The sequence below is a fragment of the Scomber japonicus genome, chromosome 13 (genome assembly GCF_027409825.1).
Source record: "Scomber japonicus isolate fScoJap1 chromosome 13, fScoJap1.pri, whole genome shotgun sequence".
In the NCBI taxonomy this organism is placed as follows: domain Eukaryota; kingdom Metazoa; phylum Chordata; class Actinopteri; order Scombriformes; family Scombridae; genus Scomber; species Scomber japonicus.
Genome location: NC_070590.1, coordinates 1406740 through 1430635, shown reverse-complemented (window position 1 = coordinate 1430635; position 23896 = coordinate 1406740). Strand labels below are relative to the sequence as shown.

At 41.0% G+C, this 23896-nt stretch overlaps 1 protein-coding gene across 1 annotated transcript; it reads left to right on the top strand.

The window, feature by feature from the left end:
* Window positions 1-7404: 7404 nt before the first annotated feature.
* Window positions 7405-22571, top strand: LOC128371714 (NACHT, LRR and PYD domains-containing protein 4-like). The gene is made up of 10 exons (XM_053332093.1): window positions 7405-7514; window positions 8848-8958; window positions 9092-9170; window positions 9362-9590; window positions 9841-11644; window positions 11741-11914; window positions 12137-12310; window positions 14480-14653; window positions 14974-15020; window positions 22000-22571. The coding sequence occupies exons 1-10, from the start codon at window positions 7405-7407 to the stop codon at window positions 22569-22571; spliced, it is 3474 nt and encodes a 1157-aa protein (XP_053188068.1).
* The last annotated feature ends 1325 nt before the right edge of the window (window positions 22572-23896 follow it).

Below are 23896 nucleotides of genomic sequence, written 5' to 3'. Positions count from 1 at the left end.
CCAGATGGTTTTTGTGAATGTGGTAAACTGTGAAACATGTTTTGTTCTCATGTAACAAATATAGAAGTGAAAGGCAGAAGTTATTTAAAGAGTTATCACATTTGGCTTTTTCTCTTAAATCCATTTTTGGAACAGAGCAGAACATTGAATGTGTTGGGAGAGCAGTTATAAAGTATCTCCATTCTACTCTCCTTTCCTTCATCTGTTGGGAGAGCAGTTATAAAGTATCTCCATTCTACTCTCCTTTCCTTTCTCCCTCTTTTCCTTCCCTCCTTTCCTCCCTCCTTTCCTTCATCTGTTGGGAGAGCAGTTATAAAGTATCTCCATTCTACTCTCCTTTCCTTCCTCCCTCTTTTCCTTCCCTCCTTTCCTCCCTCCTTTCCTTCATCTGTTGGGAGAGCAGTTATAAAGTATCTCCATTCTACTGGACTATATGTGAAAATATAGGATGATGGTTATCTTACACCTGTAGAGGGCAGCATTACGCTCTTTTACATACAGCCTGCCACAACTTTATTAGAAGAAGAAAATGGCTTCCTCCCTCTCACCTTCCTTTAAAACTAGTTTATTTAATTAATCTTTAATAATGATTCCTTTAATTTGATCTATTACTGTGAGCTCCTCCCTTCTTTATGCTCTTAAAGGAGCCGGGCATAACAAGTAGGGGCTCATGTAGTTAAGAACCTGGGACATGTTGAAGTGTTGGGTGAGTTTGAGCAGTGTATTTGGTTTGAGAAGCTCACAGTGATAGTTTCCTTTGTTTAAGTTGAGCAGGTAGGGTTTGAGACTCCTTTAGTTCTTTCCTTCCTTCCTTCCCTCCCTCCTTTCCTTCCTTCCTAGGTAGGGTTTGAGACTCCTTTAGTTCTCTATTATGTTGAACTGCATATAATGTGTGTAGCCAAGGTGAATGGTGAGTGTGGGTTCCTTCCTTCCTTCCTTCCTTCCTTCCCTCCTTCCCTCCTTCTCTCCTTCCTTCCACATGGTGAGTGTGGGTTATGCAGTATACAGCTGTGTGATGGTTGTAGATGAGCAGCTGGGCCATTTGTTGTCTGGCTGGAGCATTTTATTGTGTCCCCAGGTCGGCTGTAGCAGCAGTCATCTCACAAAGAGGCTGTTGCTTTGTTTTCAGAGCTGTTTGTTCCTTCCTCCTTTTCTTCCTTCCTTCCCTTCCTTCCTTCCTTCCTTCCTTCCTCCCTCCTCTCCTTTCCTCATCTCACAAAGAGGCTGTTGCTTTGTTTTCAGAGCTGTTTGTTATTTTTGTGTGTTGTCTGAGCGGCTGGCAGCATTTGGCTCAGGAGCACCCCGAAGTATTGGCTTCCTTCCTTCCTTCCTCCTTTCCTTCCTTCCTTTGGGGCAATTTGTCTTCCTCAATACAGACGGTTTGTAGGTGCATAAGTACACACCACCGGTACACACATGAAGACTTCCTTCCTTCCTTCCTTCCTCCTTTCCTTCCTTCCTTCCTCCTTTTCTTCCTTCCTCAGTCCTTTCCTCCCTTCCCTCCTCCTTTCTTTCCTTCCTCCCTCCTTTCCTTCCTTCCTTCCGTCTTCCTCCCTCCTTTCCTTCCTTCCTTCCCTTATTCCTCCCTTCCTTCCTCCTTTTCCCTCCCTCCCTTCTTATGTTCTTTTACTGTAATACTGCATACTACATCACTATAATACTGCAGTACTTTTACTTGTAATGTAGTATTTGTACATGAGTGTATGAGTAGTTTTACTGCAGTAAAGTATCATGTAGCATATGGTTAAGTTAGTAGACTAATTTAATTTCTAGTAGGTAACTGTACTGCGAGAAGATTGTAGGGTTCTTATCAATGAGGGGGAATGATTAAACTGGTGCACAGAATTTAATGAAACTCAGGAGACGGAAGTTGTGCAAAAAAGGTACCATATATTTTAGAGAAAAAACAACACAAGTAAACAAACAAAACACAGAAATCAAAAAAACAAATACTGGCCACATATGGTCTTTCAATCCAGATAAAGCTGTTACATTGACACTGTTGTGGATACTTTAAATGAGTACCAGCACTTAATTCAGCTGATTCACTTGATTAGCAATAAGCCAACAAAACAACCTCCCTATGTCACTTAATACACTCACAGATTATTCCAGCCTCAACCCACAACCAAACAAAAAGGAACAAAAGAGTCCAAAAGTCTTATAGTCCGTCGCAAAATGGGATGAGTTAAGAGTGTGTGTGTGAGTGTGTATATAGGTGTACGTGTCTACATGAATTAAGGGGTCACAGGGAGGACTATGGCTGGTGTCCCGCCACACCAGCAGCAGCAGCAGCAGCAGAAGATCAGTGTTTTTTCATTCAGCTAGCTCGCCATCCATAGGATCCGGTTCAGGCAAAAAACCTGGCCAATTCCAAAAGCTCAACTGCCTTTCAAGCGTTACCGCAGACTCGACAACCCATGGCCACACATCCGTACGCAGCAGTTCAACTTGCGTCTGCACACACCAAACATTGTGATCAGCTGGTCCAATCAGCTGGTATTAATCAGCTGGGTCAATCAGCTGATTGGTACCAATGCAGCTGTTGCGACCTATGTCATGTCCTGCATCTGCTCTGATTGGCTTACAAGCAATTACAAATCCTGACAGGTAAAAGAGCCTGTTTAGAAATAAATTACAATTCAATTATACAACTTGAAACTGGGACCTGGGTTACAATCAGAGTACTTCTTCCAGTACTGTTAGTAGTAATAATATGAAGCTAACAGCAGCAGTTGTTCTTTAAGCAGCCTGCTGAATGTTTTTAGTTCAGAGTTTAACTTGTTTGTTTCTGATCAGATTAAATTCATGTCCAGGGTCAATAAATTAATTTAACCTGTTATAACGCAGCACCTTGCACCTGTCTTCGTCTCTCTGCTCATTTCCTGTTGGTTGCATCCATTTATTTCCTTTAACCTTTGTACTTTTCAATGTGTCGCAGATATGTTCTCCGTGTGAAGCTTGGGTAAGTGACAGTTTTCAGTGATTTGACAGTAAAAAGTGATAAAAGTAAAAAGTGAAGATGCTGTTAGTGTTGAGAGGAGCTCAGCTCAGTTAACAGCTGACTCTGATTAGTCCAGAACTGAGTTGGAATCAACTTTTGATCCAGAACAGACTCAGACGGTTTGTAGTTGTTCCTTTTTCTCTCAGTTCAACATTTTGGTCTTTCTATAATATTCTCTAAACTATATTATAACTACTCAGTTCTGTACTATATAATAGTCTATATATTCTATAGTAGGGGAAACTGGGGAAGGTTGTAACACTTTTTGTCTCAGCGCCTATATTGAACATTAATGTTTGTGATTAAGTACTCAAATTTTAACAAAATGACCTTAATTTGTTTACTGCAAACAGAAATGTTTTAAACTTCTCCAACTATATCACCGTATTCAATAATGGATGTAAAATGCAAGCAGAGCCTCTTTAGATGACACACATGAGTTCTTTACAGGAGCCATCTTGTTTCCTCTGCTGTTAGCTACCTCTGACTTCTTATTCAATTGCTTAAATTTATTTCATAATTTAGAAGAATTATCCAAATACAAAAGAGACAGTGTTAACACGTCATGGTTGTGACTCCAGCAACATCAATAAATATGTAATGTATTTATCAGATGTGCAGAATGGAAAGGGGGTCCTCAGGAATATAACTGACCATAGAGTTGTCTGATTTTATTATTTATGAATATCTAACAGTGCTCTGTTCACAAAAAACACAAAATAAAGTAAATATTGTAGAAAAATTAACAGATTTTAGATGCTTATTTTCAATTCATTCTTCATCTGCTATTTATATTATACATTTTAATTTATTTTGTTCAGTTTCATATGAAATTGAAATGACATCTTGTCTGAGGCTTTTGTGGGAGCTGGCTTTGCATATAATCAAATAATTTATAAAATTATAAACAAACAAATGAAAAAAAGTTAAATTTGTGCTAAAACATTCTCAGATTATCAACCCTGATCATTTTAAATAAGAAAATGTGATTAATCTTCAAAGAAATTGGCAATATTCTCCAGAATGAGTGACCTACTGACACAAACACATGAACAGAAGCAGCTCATCATAATACACGTAATATTCTGGGAAGATGTTTGACAGTTAACAAACCAACAAGCATGAACATTATTCTGTTAGTCTAAAATGATGAAACATGAAGTGCAGTGTGTGTATCTGTGTCTGTTATCTCATCAGAGTCATCAGTGTAGCAGTAGATAGGACATCCTAATCTGCACCTGTCACATGCTCAGCAGGCCTATTTAGTGTGGAGTGAGTCCATAGTACAACTATCTGCAAAAAGGGCCTGCAGAGATTATACTTTCTGCGCGGACTAAATTCTTTTAATGTTGACAAGATTTTAATGGTTTTATTTTATAAAGCTTTTAGATTTTAGAGTCCATTTTAATGTTTTGCTTAATCTCATTTTATGGAAACTTGTCAATAAAGAACAAAAATCGTCTGCAAAAAATAGTGAAAGAAGCCAGTAAGATAATTGGCATGCAGCAGCGTTCCCTCTCAGAGATCTTTGACAGGCTTGTTTTAACGGTCAATCATGTCCTTGAGCACGAACAAATAGGTTCAAATTTTCTTTTGTCCCACGTGCATCAATACAATTAACCTGTACAAACCCTAAAAAACAACATTTCTTATTTTTATTCGGATTGAAATTGTTCTTATCTATTTATGGTTGTTGTTTTTTGTTACTGTCACTGCAAACCAAATTTCCCCTCGAGGGACAATAAAGCTCTGAACTGAACTGAGTCCATAGTACAAGTCTGCTGCCTCAATCAAGTAACCAGTCAACACCTCCTCTGAAGACTTCTCCCACACTATCACACTTAATTATGGTTGAGTTAATGATTGTACTGTACACGCTGGCAGCTTTCTTGAACCTTGTTCTCTGAGGTTTTGCCAGTTTCTTGCAGTACCTGCTCAGTGTCACATGGTAGATAAAGAAGTCTTTGCTGATTGACCTCACTGACTTTATCTGCCTTACCTTATCTGATGCAGCCTTAAGTACAAGTGCAGACACAAGCCTATTCATTTTCCTCTCCCACTGTCTGGGTATACTGAGCATAGAGGTGTTACAACCATCCCAACCCGGTCAGACATTGTTTAAATAGATAGAGGCACATGGTGGTTTGAAATGAGCATAAATCACATTTTAAGAACCTTCACAAGCAAGGTCATGTAGTGAGTTGTTATACATTACAATGATCACAAGACTTTTATGTCATCTCTTATTGGTGAAAGTGACACTGTTACAATCATCCTCAGTCTCCCCTGTAGAGTATACAGGCTATAATATAGAAGCCTATATACTCTATAGTGGCCAAAACAGTTTATTCTGATTTATGTCTTTTTTTACACTGGGCTGCACCTATGAAGAGAAAAAGGTAGAGCTGGTGCTGAAATAGCCAACACTCTTACTCTGCTTCCCTGTTGTGTATAAACGGTACAGAACCGGCTGCAGAGGGAACGGTTCAGAGTCGGATCAACGCTGACACGGTGGGACAGAGAGTACAGTACAGTGTGTTTTAACAAATAATCATCAGTAAAATGTTTAATGTCCACACAGTAAAATAAAAGACCAACACTCTGATGACAGTGAAGTGATGATGAAGTGACAGCAGCCTCACATCAGATGGACTGATGAAGGAGAATCAGCAGCATCTTCTCTCTCTGTGTTTCCTCCACAGCTGAAGCTCCAAAGTCTCTGTGACTGGATGTGAACTGAGCAGCTGAACATCTTCCATGTTGTAGTGAGTGAGTGCAGCTCTCCCAGCAGCTGTTTCTCTGCTATGGATCAGTGTGAGGACAGAGAGGAGGGAGTCCCTCCCTCTAAAAGCTCTCTGTGTGGGGAACATGACAGCCAGACCAAAGCTCAGAGGTGAGATGAGGATCTCTAACTGTCCATCACTGTTCTCCACTCACATCACTCCACCATCACTATTCACACTCACTATCACATCTGACACTCAACTACTGAATAATAAGTCACAATAACTCAGAATGAACTACTAACTTTGTGAGTTAACAAAGAGCTCAACCACTGATTAGTCAACTAATCAACTAAGATGAGACAGCATCTTTCATCAGATGACATTTTGATGAACAGGAGAACGTTTCTCATCCACTGTCTTCTTACTGATTTTCATTCTGCTTCTAAAACTTCAGCTGCTGACAGTCTGCTCAAAATTCATCTTTTTAAACTCTTTGATTTGTTGTTTGTTTGTATCAGGATGCAGCAGCAGAGAGCAGACTCTCCTGAACCCAGCTGTGTGTCCATGAAGAGTGACCAGTCTATCGAGATTCCTAATGTGTTTAAAGATGAACAATCTGCTGATAGAAGGTAAGAATTTAAAAGTGAAGTTTAGTATGGGTGTAACCCAGTAGAAACAGAGTTCCTTATTTTTATTAAATAGAATTTAATTTAATTTAAGATTTATTTATAAATACTTTTATTTTCTTACTACTTTCTGGTTCACCAAACTATGTTTATTTGAAGTTATTTGGTTGATTTATGCGCCTGTCAAGATTATTTAATTGTTATTTGCCAAATCACTGTTTGGGCTGAATAAACCTGTGTTATGTGTGGCGGAGCAGGTGAACCAGACACAAACACCACAGACAGGTTAAATGGAAACAGCTTTAATGCTCAGAAACCAACAGACAGGCTTACAGACCATAAAGGGAAAGCAGTTCAAATAAGGTTGAAACCAGCAGGAACAGGTAACAAGAGGAACAGGAACAGACAGGAACAGCATCACAATCTAGTGTCTAGAATGAAAGAAAATGAGTGAGAGCAGTATATGTAGTGAGGAGCTGATGAGGGAATCACACAGTGGCAGCAGGTGAGCAGGTGGGTTTGAAACTGAAGGCAGGGACAGAAACAGACAGGACAACACAAACAGAGCTTAAACAGGAATCATGACAGTCGCCCCTCAAGGGACAGCTCCCAAATGTCCCTCCAGGCTGGTCAGGAGGGAGAAAACAAAGAGGAGAAAGAAGGCAGGACAGATGGGCAGGACCACTCTAGAGGCTGGAAGAGCTGTTCAGGGCAGAAACTTTGGAGACCAAGGTGTCAACAAAACCATGCAGAAAGGAGACCAAGAGACAGGAGGACCTCAGCAGGGGGGCTGATGTTTTGGGAGCTGGCTGGGTGTCTGTGGAGGCAGCAGAGACTCAGTGAAGCTGGACAGCAGAGACTCAGTGAAGCTGGACAGCAGAGACTCAGTGAAGCTGGACAGCAGAGACTCAGTGAAGCTGGACAGCAGAGACTCAGTGAAGCTTGACAGCAGAGACTCAGTGAAGCTGGGCAGCAGAGACTCAGTGAAACTGGACAGCAGTTCTTTGGTATTAACTACATGTTTTTTCACTTCTTTATTCATATCAGGATGCAGCAGCAGAGAGCAGACTCTCCTGAACTCAGCTGTGTGTCCATGAAGAGTGACCGGTCTATGGGTAATCCTCTGAAGTTTAAAGATGGACGACCTGCTGATGGAAGGTAAGAATTTAAAAGTGAAGTTTAGTATGGGTGTAACCCAGTAGAAACAGAGTTCCTTATTTTTATTAAATAGAATTTAATTTAATTTAAGATTTATTAATAAATACTTTTATTTTCTTACTACTTTCTGGTTCACCAAACTATGTTTATTTGAAGTTATTTGGTTGATTTATGCGCCTGTCAAGATTATTTAATTATTTGCTAAATCACACAGTATGTAATACTTTAGGTGGGAAGAAGCAAGTCCCTCTCTCTTTCAGAGCCTTGATCTGATTTGAACCCAAAGCTTTTTAAAGGGTGCGTGTTTATCGATGTTCGACAGAAAGGAGTTTGTAAAATAGTCGAGAGTCAGATCCAGATTTGATATTTCACATGTGATGTATATGACTTGTAGAGAAAAGCCTCTCTGTTGAATTGTTTAAAATTCCCTTTGATAATAATCTTAGACCAAGATGTTTCCATGTTAGTGTTTCTGAGGCTGAAGGACAGTGGTCACTGATACCAAGGCTGAAAACATCAGAAGCTGTTATATTTTTACTCCTGTTGCACAAATTTAGGTCTCTTGAGCTGGGAGCACAATGTTCTAGTAGGTTCATAAGGATCTATCAGTTCTTTGAGATATGATGGAGCCTGACCATTGAGAGCCGATGCAGTGAAGCCAAGATGGGAGTAATATGATCTCTCTTTCTAGTTTTTGTCAGAACGCGAGCAGCTGCGTTCTGGACCAGCTGGAGAGTCTTTAAAAACTTGTTAGGACAGCCTGATAATAATGAATTACAGTAGTCCAGACTAGAAGTAATAAATGCATGGACTAGTTTTTCAGCATAATTTTTGCAATATTACGCAGATGAAAGAAGGCAGTCCTTGAAATGTGTTTTATGTGGGAATTAAAGGACAGATCCTGATCAACTATAACTCCCTGGCCCTGGTGCTTTATGTGTGAAAACACATAAAGCACCAGGGCCAGTCTTTAAAAAGATGTTTGGATCACCTTGTAGCTGCTCTAACAGAGTCTGTACAGAGTAAAAGCTGCTTGATGCTGTGTTCATCCATCTGAAGGTGAACTGGGATGTTTATATTTCCATCTTTAGTTATTGAGGTTAACACAGATTGTTACTGAGCCATAGAACTGCTGTGGAACATCCTCACTTCCTTCTTCTTCTGTTGACTCATGACCAAGTCGCTGCCATCCTCTTTTCATCACTGCAGCAATATGAACTCATCAGTCACTCTGTTCTGAAACATTTCTATTTAATCTGACATTTAAACTGATGATTAGTCCTTCATTTCTTTGGTTTTAACTTCATACTTTTGTCTGTTTTATTAGTATCAGGATGCAGCAGCAGAGAGCAGACTCTCCTGAACCCAGCTGTGTGTCCATGAAGAGTGACTGGTCTATGGGGCATCCTAATGTGTTTAAAGATGGACAACCTGCTGATAGAAGGTAAGAATTTAACATCCAGTAATCAGAGCAACATTTACAGGAGTTCATTTATTCATCATGACAGAACATCTTTAATAAACTGAGTGCAGATTTGAGTCATTAAATGTCCTTAAACATGATGTTTTCTCCACAGAGTTCAGCGGCAGAGCTCAGAGGTTCCCAGTGATCAGTCTGCACAGCAGCATCAAACACAGCTGGACTCCATATTTATGGTGTGTACATGTACAAACACACCTTTTACTATTAACTCCATCAACCACAGATGACATACTAAAGTAGCATTCAGGTCCTAACAGTGTCCATGCTGCTCTGTTTAGACCAGCAAGCCTTCAGACTGACACATGAATCACATGTTGTGTTCTACCAGTTTAAATGAAATGTTCATTTTATCTTTCTGTTCCAGCTGCTGGAGGAGAACATCGTCACTTTTGTGAAGAACGAGCTGAAGAGAGTCCAGAGGGGTCTGAGTCCAGATGACCCAGAATGCTTAGAGAGTCAGAGTGAGGATGAAGAGGTGTTGGACAGTGAGGAGAAAGAGCAGAGGAGGAGCAGCAGAGAGGCATTTCTGAAGATCACACTGCACTTCCTGAGGAGAATGAAGCAGGAGGAGCTGGCTGAGCGTCTGCAGAGCAGTAAGAGGATTTTAACAGATTTAACATGATGGAGAGGAAATGGAGGCAACATGGGAGAGGTTTATATTTCAAACTCTGCTGTAAATATGCTGCACACATCTGCATCAGATCAGAGGCTGTTTGTCCTCCACTGATGAGCTGAATAAAACTGATGGAGGAGGAAAAACTACACAGACACACTTACATGTTCGGATTTCTAGACATTCAGTAGGATCCACTCACTGATTTCATTTGTTGTTTGTTCATTCAGGAGCTCGTGCTGCAAAGTGTGGACGTAAACTCAAGTCTAACCTGGAGAAGAAGTTCCAGTGTGTGTTTGAGGGGATCGCTAAAGCAGGAAACCCAACCCTTCTGAATCAGATCTACACACCGCTCTACATCACAGAGGGAGGGACTGCAGAGGTCAATGATGAACATGAGGTCAGACAGATTGAAGCAGCATCCAGGAAATCAGACAGACCAGAAACAACAATCAGACAAGAAGACATCTTTAAAGCCTCACCTGGAAGAGATGAACCAATCAGAACAGTGATGACCAAGGGAGTGGCTGGCATTGGGAAAACAGTCTTAACACAGAAGTTCACTCTGGACTGGGCTGAAGACAAAGCCAACCAGGACATACACTTCACATTTCCATTCACTTTCAGACAGCTGAATGTGCTGAAAAAGAAAAAGTACAGCTTGGTGGAACTTGTTCATCACTTCTTTACTGAAACCAAAGAAGCAGGAATCTGCAGGTTTGAAGAGTTCCAGGTTGTGTTCATCTTTGACGGTCTGGATGAGTGTCGACTTCCTCTGGACTTCAACAACACTGAGATCCTGACTGATGTTACAGAGTCCACCTCAGTGGATGTGCTGCTGACAAACCTCATCAGGGGGAAACTGCTTCCCTCTGCTCGCCTCTGGATAACCACACGACCTGCAGCAGCCAATCAGATCCCTCCTGAGTGTGTCGGCATGGTGACAGAGGTCAGAGGGTTCACTGACCCACAGAAGGAGGAGTACTTCAGGAAGAGATTCAGAGATGAGGAGCAGACCAGCACCATCATCTCCCACATCAAGGCATCACGAAGCGTCCACATCATGTGCCACATCCCAGTCTTCTGCTGGATCACTGCTACAGTTCTGGAGGATGTGTTGAAAAGCAGAGAGATAGGAGAGCTGCCCAAGACCCTGACTGAGATGTACATCCACTTCCTGGTGGTTCAGTCCAAACTGAAGAACGTCAAGTATGATGGAGGAGCTGAGACAGATCCACACTGGAATAAAAAGAGCAGGAAGATGATTAAGTCTCTGGGAAAACTGGCTTTTGAGCAGCTGCAGAAAGGCAACCTGATCTTCTATGAATCAGACCTGACAGAGTGTGGCATCGATATCAGAGCAGCCTCAGTGTGCTCAGGAGTGTTCACACAGGTCTTTAAAGAGGAGAGAGGGCTGTACCAGGACAAGGTGTTCTGCTTCGTCCATCTGAGCCTTCAGGAGTTTCTGGCTGCTCTTCATGTCCATCTGACATTCATCAAGTCTGGAGTCAATCTGCTGGCAGAAGAACAAACAACATCCAGGTGGTCTAAAGTCTTTGAAGACAAACCTGAACCATCACGTTTGTACCAGAGTGCTGTGGACAAGGCCTTAAAGAGTCCAAATGGACACCTGGACTTGTTCCTCCGCTTCCTCCTGGGTCTTTCACTGCAGACCAATCAGACTCTCCTACGAGGTCTGCTGAAACAGACAGGAAGTAGCTCAAAGACCAATGAGGAAACAGTCGAGTACATCAAGAAGAAGATCAGTGAGAATGTGTCTGCAGAGAGAAGCATCAATCTGTTCCACTGTCTGAATGAACTGAATGATCGTTCTCTAGTGGAGGAGATCCAACAGTCCCTGAGATCAGGAAGTCTCTCCACAAATAAACTGTCTCATGCTCAGTGGTCAGCTCTGGTCTTCATCTTACTGTCATCAGAAAAAGATCTGGACGTGTTTGACCTGAAGAAATACTCTGCTTCAGAGGAGGCTCTTCTGAGGCTGCTGCCAGTGGTCAAAGCCTCCAACAAAGCTCTGTAGGTGCACAAAGAACTATCCAGATTAATGTAATTTCATCTTTGTTAAAGTAATATTTACAATTGTTTTCTTTTGTTCTGCTGATTCTTCTCCAGACTGAATGACTGTAAGCTCTCAGAGAGAAGCTGTGCAGCTCTGTCCTCAGTTCTCAGCTCCCAGTCCTCTCGTCTGAGAGATCTGGACCTGAGTAACAACAACCTGCCGGATTCAGGAGTGAAGCAGCTGTGTGCTGCACTGGAGAGTCCACACTGCACACTGGAATCTCTCCTGCTGCCATCAGAAAAAGACCAGGATGTGTTTGACCTGAAGAAATACTCTGCTTCAGAGGCGGTTCTTCTGAGGCTGCTGCCAATGGTCAAAGCCTCCAAAAAAGCTCTGTAAGTACTCAGATAGTTGGCTTTATGTATTATTTAGAAACCTTGCCGTCTTTTTTAGTTTTATTTAATTTAAATAAGTAACCTTTTGCATGTTTTATTTTTTTATATTTCCAGGCTGACTGACTGTAAGCTCTCAGAGAGAAGCTGTGCAGCTCTGTCCTCAGTTCTCAGCTCCCAGTCCTCTAGTCTGAGAGATCTGGACCTGAGTAACAACAACCTGCCGGATTCAGGAGTGAAGCAGCTTTCTGCTGGACTGGAGAGTCCACACTGTGGACTGGAAACTCTCAGGTCAGTTTTTATGGTTATGTATATAAAGTAATATTTTGTCTTCTCCAGTTTCTAGTTTACATGAAGAGTTCTTATACTAAAAATATTTTCTGCACGTTTTGAGCCGAAGTGTTGTAATATCAAGTATATAGTAAGTAAAATTCCTTTCAGTCCAACATGTGAGTCAGAACATATGTTTTACAAAGTTCAATTTTACCTTGAAGATGTACGGCACATTAAGTGCATCAGGCCATGCCAGGAAACTTCAGTGAATACTTTTCTTACTACAACATCTAACTGCACTGTGTAAATAATGCATTGATTATATGGAGTCTGGGTCAATGCGGAGCGAGACAGGTATTTCTGCCGGTTTCACCCCGCCCCCCCCCCCCCCCCCCCCCCCCCGTTTAAGTTTTGTGCAGACCCCGCCTGTCAACGTCACATTTTATGAACCCCATCACCTATGTCTACATTTTGACCAAAAATGATTTGTCTCCTTTTTACGGTTTGGCCGTGAGCTCGAGTTAAAAATAAAAATTAAGGTTATTTTTTACTGCTTCTCGCACTCAAGCTAACTGCCACTTCCACTCTAACTTTGAAGAAAAAGTGATTTCCACTCCTCGTTTGACTGCTCATAGTTTGAAAAGTTTACATGTTATGTAAAAACAGTTTGGTGTTTTGGAGAGAGCAGAAGTTTTCCTCTGTTTTAAAGTTTGAATCACATTTCTACTACTGGCTAGGTGACTCCGATAAAAGGTGAAATTTTGTGGGTTTAAAAAAAAATTCCCATTAATTTCCAATGGAGAATTATTCCCGTTTTTTGGGAAAATTGGAATTTCAACACCAAAATATAAGCTTGGTTCTTTCATTTAAAAGTATGTCTCTCCATTACTTAGATATTATAGATTATATCAATGCACTCATTTATTGGTGGTTTGTCTTTCTTAAGCCATTTTCTGGTCCAGGTCTTTTTGCATCCCACTAACAAACTCTCAGCAGGTATTTATCCTGCTTTGCATATTCTAGTCTGATCACATCACCAAGGTACATGATTTTAAAATGTAAGTACATTTTCTTTTTAAAAACAGCCTCGAGGACCCCATGGACATCTCTCCAAAATGGATTCACATAGAGACATAGATACATGTACCCACAACTCATTTATCCCAGCAGCTCAGAGAGTATGTGCATAGTGATAACTTATAAACACATATTCACATACTGGTTTTTAAATAAAGTTTCCACAGGACCTCGAGCAGGCAGTCTGATTTCAGTAGTTAGTCTTTTGCGCCGGAGTATTTAAAAAATTAAATAAATAACCTATTGCGTGTTTTTTTTCTTTATATTTCCAGGCTGACAGTCTGTAATCTCTCAGAGAGAAGCTGTGCAGCTCTGTCCTCAGTTCTCAGGTCCCAGTCCTCTAGTCTGAGAGATCTGGACCTGAGTAACAACAACCTGCAGGATTCAGGAGTGAAGCAGCTTTCTGCTGCACTGGAGAGTCCACACTGTGGACTAGAAACACTCAGGTTAGTTTACATGATTATGTATATGTCTTCACACCAACATGTGAGTCAGTATATATGTTTCTGTCATTTGATCTTCATTTCTATTAAAACAAAATTTAACTTTTTTGTAAATGACTTTTTGGGAGGATCTGAGAGTTAGATAAGACAGCAGAATTAGATACCCACACCTGATTTATCCCAGCAGCTCAGACAGTATACGCATAGTGATCATGTATAAACACATATTCACATACAGGTTTTTTAAATAAACTTTCCACAGGACCTCAAGCAGGCAGTCTGATTTTAATAGTTAGTCTTTTGCGCTGGAGTATAAAAGAATCGAGTCACATTATTCCAGCTGAATTCCCTCCAGGAAGGAGAGTTTGTCACTGACCACTGCTGTCTGCAGATCCTGTCCCACTCTAAACAATATTTAACTTTAAAGACATTTCTTCTGCCAAAGTAAAACCAGAATGGCATCAGATTAAACTCTGAGCTTCAGCAGTTTCAGCCTCCAGCAGCAACATGTGCTTTCTCTGCTTCTACTAACCTAAAATGTATCTGCATTAAACCAACATACAGCAGGGGGCGCTGAGTGTCAACATGAAGGCCTGAAGGACAAAATCCTGTTTACTGAGTTGAGAATGTTTTTAAGCTCATTAGATGAAGTGTTGTGTGTGTTCAGTCTGTCAGGATGTCTGATCACAGAGGACGGCTGTGCTTCTCTGGCCTCAGCTCTGAGGAGCAACCCCTCCCATCTGAGAGAGCTGGACCTGAGCTTCAATCATCCAGGAGACTCAGGAGAGAAGCTCCTGTCTGCTGGACTGAAGGATCCACGCTGGAGACTGGACACTCTCAGGTATGGACAGACAGGTGGACACTCTCAAGTATGGACAGGTGGACACTCTCAAGTATGGACAGGTGGACACTCTCAGGTATGGACAGACAGGTGGACACTCTCAGGTATGGACAGATGGACACTCTCAGGTATGGACAGACAGGTGGACACTCTCAGGTATGGACAGACAGATGGACAGTCTCAGGTACGGACAGATGGACACTCTCAGGTGTGGACAGATGGACAGACACTCTGACTAACTGAGGGACTGTGGTTCATGTTTAATGGTGGATATAAGTGAAGGTGTATGAAGCTGATTGTGTCTTTGTCTCTTCCTCCAGGATGGACCATGGTGGACTGCAGAGACTGAAACCTGGTCTGAGGAAGTGTGAGTGTGTTTTCAGTTTGATTCATGAGAACTTTGAGAAAAACTGGATGAAATATGTAAAAGAAGTGAAAAAATGAATCATAAATAAATTGTACTATCGTTCGTCATATTTCAATGTTTTTGGAGAAGAAGAAAAAACACTTTTTTTAGAAATCACATTGGTATTCAACCAGATGTGTGAACAAGTATACAAAAAAGAAAAAGACCCATCATCAATTTCCTAACAAATAAAAAGTGACGTAGGCATTTTTTCTCTTACATATAAATGCAAACATAACATAACCAAAGTTGTTTCCCTCTCCTAAATATAACCTCATACTGCACAGTGCATTTATCAAGCTAAGACAACATGTGAAATGCTGTGAGTTTGAGGTTGTGTGTGTGTGTGTGTGCGTGCATGCACTTTCTTCTGGTGTGTAGTTTGTATGCATGGGTGTATTTGTGTGTGTGTGTGTGTGTGTAGTTCTTTCTAATAGTAAAGTGTTGTGATTGGCCAAGGACATAGGCAGACATGCAGGATGATGCAGCAGTGGTAGGAGAGTAAAGTTAGGCAGATATCACAATTTGGCCAAAAAATGACTATTATGCTATGAGGCTAACGCTATGTAAAACAAAACATGAAACAAGAAACTGAGAGAAATGAAAACAATCTTAAAGATGAATAAACAATATTTCACAGCAACTTATAAAAAGTGACAATGACGTCACAATGTTTGTGAAAAGATGAAACGTCTTTAAAGCTTTTTAGTTTTAGGAGACTCTGCAGACAGAATCAGAGAAAGTCTGAAGTTCAACATCAAACTAGTTTTTGTTTGGAAGAAAATGAAGAAATCTGAATGAGTGAATATGATGTTTGAATAAAAGATCAAGTTATCAACCTCACTGTTGTTAGACTCTCCATTCAAAAATAAGAGCAGACTCTCTGTAATAGGAAGCAAAACTTTCTGAGTCTCCACATTAATAAGAACATCTGAGTCCAAAAGTTACTGAATGAGTACAAACATCAAATAAATGAGAAAAAGATTCAACTTCCTGTTAGCAGAAGGAACATAAAGAGGAAACATCAGGTGTAAAGTAGTGAAACAGCAGAGATGTTGTGATGAATCAGATCAGTGTGATCAGCTGCAGCAGCTCATCAATAAATAAGGAGGCGTGTGAGCCGCTAAAAGACTTGAGTGAAGGCTGCTCTCACGTTTCCTCAGAGCAGAAATACTGTAGAAAGACTTGGGACCAACGTTAAATGGAGGACCAGAACTACTTCCTGTTCAGGCAGGATGGAGGAGGAAACATGAAATAAGAGAGTTGAGATGCAGCCTTTGTTATCAGGCTGTGTGACTGTGTGCACACCTGCTTCTGTCTGCTGGTATGAGGCCAACACAGTCGTCATGGAGACGCTTTAAGTTTGAATGGTTTAAAACATACAATTAACCCCCCCCTCCCACTAATAATAAAAACAAAGTACAGAAAAATAGAAAGAGAGAAATAAAATGCTAGAATAGAGCATTAAATATAAGATTGCATCATAAAATAATGATTAGCTTTAAAATCATTAAAAGGACATAGAGTGCAAATGAAAGATTAAAATGTAAAGAGCTTTAAAAGAGCTCAATCATAAGCTCAGGAGAAGAGAAGTGTTTTTAACCTGGATTTAAAAGTGTTCACAGTTGGGGTCGCTGGAGTTCGAGAAATTGCTGAGTTGATTAAAAACTTTGGTGTTTTAGTTGAAAAAGTGTTTTATCTTATTCACAGCTCCGTCGCCCACTATCAGCGTCTGAGGCCCAGTGGTTAGCTCTTTCTGCTGCCTTTTAGTTTGTGATTTAGCCTCATACCTTTCTCTGGTGCTGGAACATGACCTTTCTTTTGGGGAGTCAGGGTCTTGTAAAGCAGCAAATCTGTTCTCTAGTAGAATCCCTGTGTCTTGGGTCGGTTTGCTCTTACTTTTTGTTTTTGCCACAGTCCACGGCTGTTTTCTCCTTGGTACTGGGGTTTCATTCCCATATTGACCATTTACCTCCACGTTGACTTTGAGTCGCTGAAATTTCATCTCCAGTACCGCTATCTTCTGGAGAAGTTTGTGGAAGTCATCACAATGTAGAGTGAGACAGATGAAGAGTGAGACAGATGTAGAGTTAGGGCTGGGCAAAACGATTATTTTTGTAATCGATTAATCTAACGATTCATTTTTTCAAATTGATTCGAATTTGATTCGATTATCGATTATTTTCCCATTATTTGTCTTATATAGCACCTTACATATGCTAATTTATGTATCTCACTGAAAAAACACACACATTTCTTCATTCCAACATATTTTTATTGTTTTTGCCAAAAATTACCAAATTACCGCCAGAGGTGCATTTAACAAAAACTAAAATGAAATAAAATACTTTCAATAAATAAAACTGTTGTGCAAGAATCGAGAAAATGTTATCAATATAAAATAAATAAAACATAAACAGCAGCAGTGTTATTTTTAAACCAACTAAATATAACCTCTTAATACACGCCCCTATTTTTTATGTTTTAAGCCTAAACGACCAAGTAGTGAGCACAGAGCCCACATAGTTTGGCCTGAACCACAGACTGTATATAAGAACCCCGCCAAACTGATAGTTTAGCGTCATACGTCATACACCGTTGGAAACCTCAGACTATTGGCTAAAAGGTTATCAACGTCATTTCACGGAATATTTCCATTGGCTGGAACAGCTGTCAATCAAAGCCACGTTGTCGTTGTCTTCGGTCACATGTCCTCATTGGCTTTGGAGGCACGTGCTGCCTTATTCTAAACACCGATTGGCTGGTGTGTTGTGTCGTCAGAAGCAGGAGAGGCTCACGGTCGTAAACATCTAGTCACGTGTACTCTGAGATGCACGTGCAGGTCAGGAAATGACGGACCGTATATGGTTTGTTATTTGTGGAAACGGATTTCATATTCCAGCAGAATGGATGTTTGGCGAGCTGTAGATAAAGTCCTGAGTCATAAGATGATCGTTGTGGATAAAGGGAAGACTTTGAAGGTATGTAGCATTATAGCTGTTAGCTTACTTTAGCTGAGTGGCTAGCCGAGCTAATCGCTAATACTATTACGGCTGTGAGCAACCATATAATTGGTGAGTGGTCTTGAATGAATCAGGAGAATCTAAGCTTTCTAACAATATACGGCATGAATATAAATGTTTAAGGGGGAAGAACGTGTCGCTACCTCCTAACATCCGTCCCGTCCCGTAGGCGGCACAGCGTGCATTAAGAGGATAAACTGCTCTTCATTCACAGGAACATACACTCTGCCTTTTCACTCTACAATACGGTGTGTAGTGTGTAGTGTGTGTCTGTGTGTGTGTGTGTGTGTGTGTGTGTGTTTAATCCAAGACATGATGTAGTCATGCATTGGAGTGGAGGAATGTTAGCATTTCAACACGCTCAGCAGTCAGGCTTGCCCTTTTTTTGGTGACAATGTTTCCAGCAGCTGAAGAAAGCCTTTCAGATGTTGTTGATGTGGCAGGTACAGAATTACGAGTTGTTTTTTTACATTGATCAGAGTCAACTGACTCACTGGTGTTGCTGCTGCCTCTACCGCTACTCGCTGCCGCCATCTTTTGTTTTCAAACGACGCATCGACGCACCGTTTTTTCGTCGACGTAATCGATGACGTCGACGCGTCGCCCCAGCCCTATATAGAGTGAGACAGATACAGAGTGAGACAGATGCAGAGTGAGACAGATGCGGGGTGAGAGAGCTATAGAGTGAGACAACTATAGAGTGAGACGGATGCGGAGTGAGACAGCTATAGAGTGAGACAGATACAGAGTGAGACAGATGCAGAGTGAGACAGCTATAGAGTGAGACAGATGCAGACTGAGACGGCTCCACAGTGAGACAGATGCAAAGTGAGACAGATATAGAGTGAGACAGCTGCAGAGTGAGACAGCTGCAGAGTGAGACAGATGCAGAGTGAGACAGCTATAGAGTGAGACAGATGCAGAGTGAGACAGATATAGAGTGAGACAGCTATAGAGTGAGACAGATGCAGAGTGAGACAGCTACATAGTGAGACAGATGCAGAATGAGACAGCTATAGAGTGAGACAGATGCAGAGTGAGACAGATGTAGAGTGAGACAGCTACAGAGTGAGACAGCTATAGAGTGAGACAGATGCAGAGTGAGACAGCTGCAGAGTGAGACAGCTATAGAGTGAGACAGTGACAGAGTGAGACAGATGCAGAGTGAGACAGATACAGGGTGAGACAGATGAGGAGTGAGACAGATGAGGAGTGAGACAGATTCAGAGTGAGACAGCTATAGAGTGAGACAGCTATAGAGTGAGACAGATGAGGAGTGAGACAGATACAGAGTGAGACAGATGCAGAGTGAGACAGCTACAGAGTGAGACAGCTACAGAGTGAGACAGATGAGATGTGAGACAGATGCAGAGTGAGACAGTTACAGAGTGAGACAGTTACAGAGGGAGACATATGCAGAGTGAGACAGCTATAGAGTGAGACAGCTGCAGAGTGAGACAGCTGCAGAATGAGACAGCTGCAGAGTGAGACAGCTGCAGAGTGAGACAGCTATAGAGTGAAGCAGCTGCAGAGTGAGACACCTATAGAGTGAGACAGATGCAGAGTGAGACTTATGCAGAGTGAGACAGCTATAGAGTGAGACAGCTATAGAGTGAGACAGCTGCAGAGTGAGACAGCTGCAAAGTGAGACAGATGCAGAGTGAGACAGTTGCAGAGTGAGACAGTTGCAGAGTGAGACAGATACAGAGTGAGACAGATGAGGAGTGAGACAGATGCAGAGTGAGACAGATGCAGAGTGAGACAGCTATAGAGTGAGACAGATGAGGAGTGAGACAGATGCAGAGTGAGGCAGATGCAGAGTGAGGCAGCTACAGAGTGAGACAGATGAGATGTGAGACAGATGCAGAGTGAGACAGTTACAGAGGGAGACATATGCAGAGTGAGAGCTATAGAGTGAGACAGCTGCAGAGTGAGACAGCTACAGACTGAGACAGTTGCAGAGTGAGACAGATGTAGAGTGAGACAGATGCAGAGTGAGACAGCTATAGAGTGAGACCTTTACAGAGTGAGACAGCTATAGAGTGAGACAGCTATAGAGTGAGACAGATGTAGAATGAGACAGTTGCAGAGTGAGACAGATGGAGACTGAGACAGCTACAGAGTGAGACAGGTACAGAGTGAGACAGATGGAGACTGAGACAGATAGAGTGAGACAACTATAGAGTGAGACAGCTGCAGAGCGAGACAGCTGCAGAGTGAGACAGATGAAGAGTAAGACAGCTATAAAGTGAGACAGCTATAGAGTGAGACAGATACAGAGTGAGACAGCTGTAGAGTGAGACAGTTTCAGAGTGAGACAGATGCAGAGTGAGACAGCTATAGAGTGAGACAGATGTAGAGTGAGACAGTTGCAGAGTGAGACAGTTACAGAGTGAGACAGCTATAGAGTGAGACAGCTACAGAGTGAGACAGCTGCAGAGTGAGACAGCTATAGAGTGAGACAGATGCAGACTGAGACAGCTATAGAGTGAGACAGATGCAGACTGAGACAGCTATAGAGTGAGACAGCTGCAGAGTGAAACAGCTATAGAGTGAGACAGTTATAGAGTGAGACAGTTATAGAGTGAGACAGATGCAGAGTGAGACAGATGCAGAGTGAGACAGCTACAGAGTGAGACAGATATAGAGTGAGACAGCTGCAGAGTGAGACAGCTGCAGAGTGAGACAGTTATAGAGTGAGACAGTTACAGAGTGAGACAGCTATAGAGTGAGACAGCTACAGAGTGAGACAGCTGCAGAGTGAGAAAGTTGCAGAGTGAGACAGTTATAGAGTGAGACAGTTATAGAGTGAGACAGCTACAGAGTGAGACAGCTATAGAGTGAGACAGTTACAGAGTGAGACAGATGCAGAGTGAGACAGCTATAGAGTGAGACAGATGCAGAGTGAGACAGCTGGACAGTGAGACAGTTGGAGAGTGAGACAGTTACAGAGTGAGACAGCTATAGAGTGAGACAGTTATAGAGTGAGACAGCTACAGAGTGAGACAGATAGAGTGAGACAGATAGAGTGAGACAGTTAGAGTGAGACAGTTGGAGAGTGAGACAGATGCAGAGTGAGACAGCTATAGAGTGAGACAGATGCAGAGTGAGACAGTTAGAGTGAGACAGCTATAGAGTGAGACAGTTGGAGAGTGAGACATTTACAGAGTGAGACAGCTATAGAGTGAGACAGATACAGAGTGAGACAGCTATAGAGTGAGACAGATGAAGAGTGAGACAGATGCAGAGTGAGACAGCTATAGAGTGAGAAAGATGCAGAGTGAGACAGCTATAGAGTGAGACAGATGTAGAGTGAGACAGATGAAGAGTGAGACAGATGCAGAGTGAGACAGCTATAGAGTGAGAAAGATGCAGAGTGAGACAGCTATAGAGTGAGAAAGATGCAGAGTGAGACAGTTATAGAGTGAGACAGTTATAGAGTGAGACAGCTACACAGTGAGATAGATACAGAGTGAGACAGATGCAGAGTGAGACAGATGCAGAGTGAGACAGTTACAGAGTGAGACAGATATAGAGTGAGACAGATGCAGAGTGAGACAGATGCAGAGTGAGACAGCTATAGAGTGAGACAGATGTAGAGTGAGACAGATGCAGAGTGAGGCAGCTATAGAGTGAGACAGATGCAGAGTGAGACAGCTGCAGAGTGAGACAGCTATAGAGTGAGACAGATGCAGAGTGAGACAGATGCAGAGTGAGACAGCTAAACATACTTAAGTTAAAGTAAAATACAGATTTATAAAACTACTTTAAAAAGTACAAGTACACAAAAAACTACTCAATTACAGTAACACCAGTAAATGTAATGAGTTACTTTCCACCTCTGATTGTCAGTAAAGTAGTTCATAAATCAACAGATGATAAACTGCAGCTGTATTGTGTCTCGTTCTCTCCATCAGATGCCTGTGAACTGGAACTGGATCCAAACTCAATGCACAGAATCCTCAAACTGTCTGATAACAACAGGAAGGTGACATATGTGGAGAAGGATCAGCCATATCCTGATCATCCAGACAGATTTAATGTCTGGCCTCAGCTGCTGTGTAGAAATGATCTGACTGGTCGCTGTTACTGGGAGGTCGAGTGGAGAGGAGACGTTGATATATCAGTGAGTTACAGAAGAATCAGCAGGAAAGGAATCAGTTATAACTGTAGGTTTGGAAGGAATGATCACTCCTGGAGTCTGAGATACTCTTACCTTGTCTATGATGATTATGATATTGATGATGTTGATGATGGTCGTTACTCTGTCTGGCACAATAACAGAGAAACACCCATCTCCTCCTCCTCCTCCTCCTCTGTCTCTAACAGAGTAGCAGTGTATGTGGACTGTCCTGCTGGCACTCTGTCCTTCTACAGAGTCTCCTCTGACACACTGATCCACCTCCACACCTTCAACACCACATTCACTGAACCTCTGTGTGCTGGGTTTGGAGTTTATGGTTCAGTCTCTCTGGTTCCTCTGAATTGAATTGAATGTATTAAAGGGCTCTTTAAGATGTAGCATCTCATTTTCAAAGGGGTCCCTAGACAGACATATACATTATGGAAATGGAGAAAGAAAGATCATCACACTTCTCTTCTCCTTTACATTTTAATCTTTCATTTGCACTCTATGTCCTTTTAATGATTTTAAAGCTAATTTATTATTTTATGCTGCAATCTTATATTTAATGTTCTATTCTAGCATTTTATTTCTCTCTTTCTATTTTTCTATACTTTGTTTTCAAATTACATGTTTTCTGTTTTATATAAAGCACATTGAGTTTCCATTGTGTATGAAATGCTCTATATAAATAAAACTATTTGAAAATTATTTGAAAGGAGGTTTGTTTCCATTATATGAACCGTGTGTAACGGCGGCGATGCTAGGCTGTTAGCAGCTAATAGTAGCAGCTAATAGTAGCTCTGTAAACTCCAGTATATTCTACTTTGTGTTATTTATTTTGGCTTACCTGGCTCCATCATTGCATTAGGTCATGTTATAATCTATTGTTTGAATGTGTAACCAAGCGGAATTATTTTAGCTCTCTGTGGGAACAATATAAAACTAGTGGAACATATATCTGTACATTATACTGATTAGTAGAGAGATGTGTTTTATATCAGAGGATAAAACTTTGTTTCCATGTTCAGAACAAAGAGTCTGAGCTCTGATTCATTTAAAACATCTTCTTCTGAATACTACATCACTATAATACTTATAGTTAAAGGACATCGTCTTTGTGTGTAAAAGAAAGTTAATGTGAAAATCTGTTTTAAATTTAGTTTTAATTTTAATACCAAATATAAATGAAGCCAGTTTATTCTTTTCCAACACAAATGTTTTTATCTTCCACTGCAGCGTTTAGAAATAAAACAAACTGAAAAATGTTTCATGGAAAGTTTTTTTATAGATTTTTATTCACTTTTATTTTCTTAACTTCAAACATTTCAACAACTCTGAACATGTTTCATATGTTTTTATAATCTTCATAAAACACAATTTTTCTTTTAACTTCAAAAACTTAAAACTCTCAGAGACATGATTCTAAAAAAAACTAAAAACAAACCGTTAAAAGTTAAAAAACTATTCTGTCAAACTTTCTGTTAGTAAACTTAAAAGTTTCCATCTGAAGATTTAAATCAAACACAAAGTTCATTAAAATCATTTTTACTCAGAAATGTGTTCAAACTCCTGAAAGTCATTTAAATCCTTTTAATGAATTTAAATACTTTTACTTCATTATTTCAGTTTTTATATGAAACTCTTTGAAAACAGCAGCAGTGAAGGAAGGAAGGAAAGGAGGGAGGGAG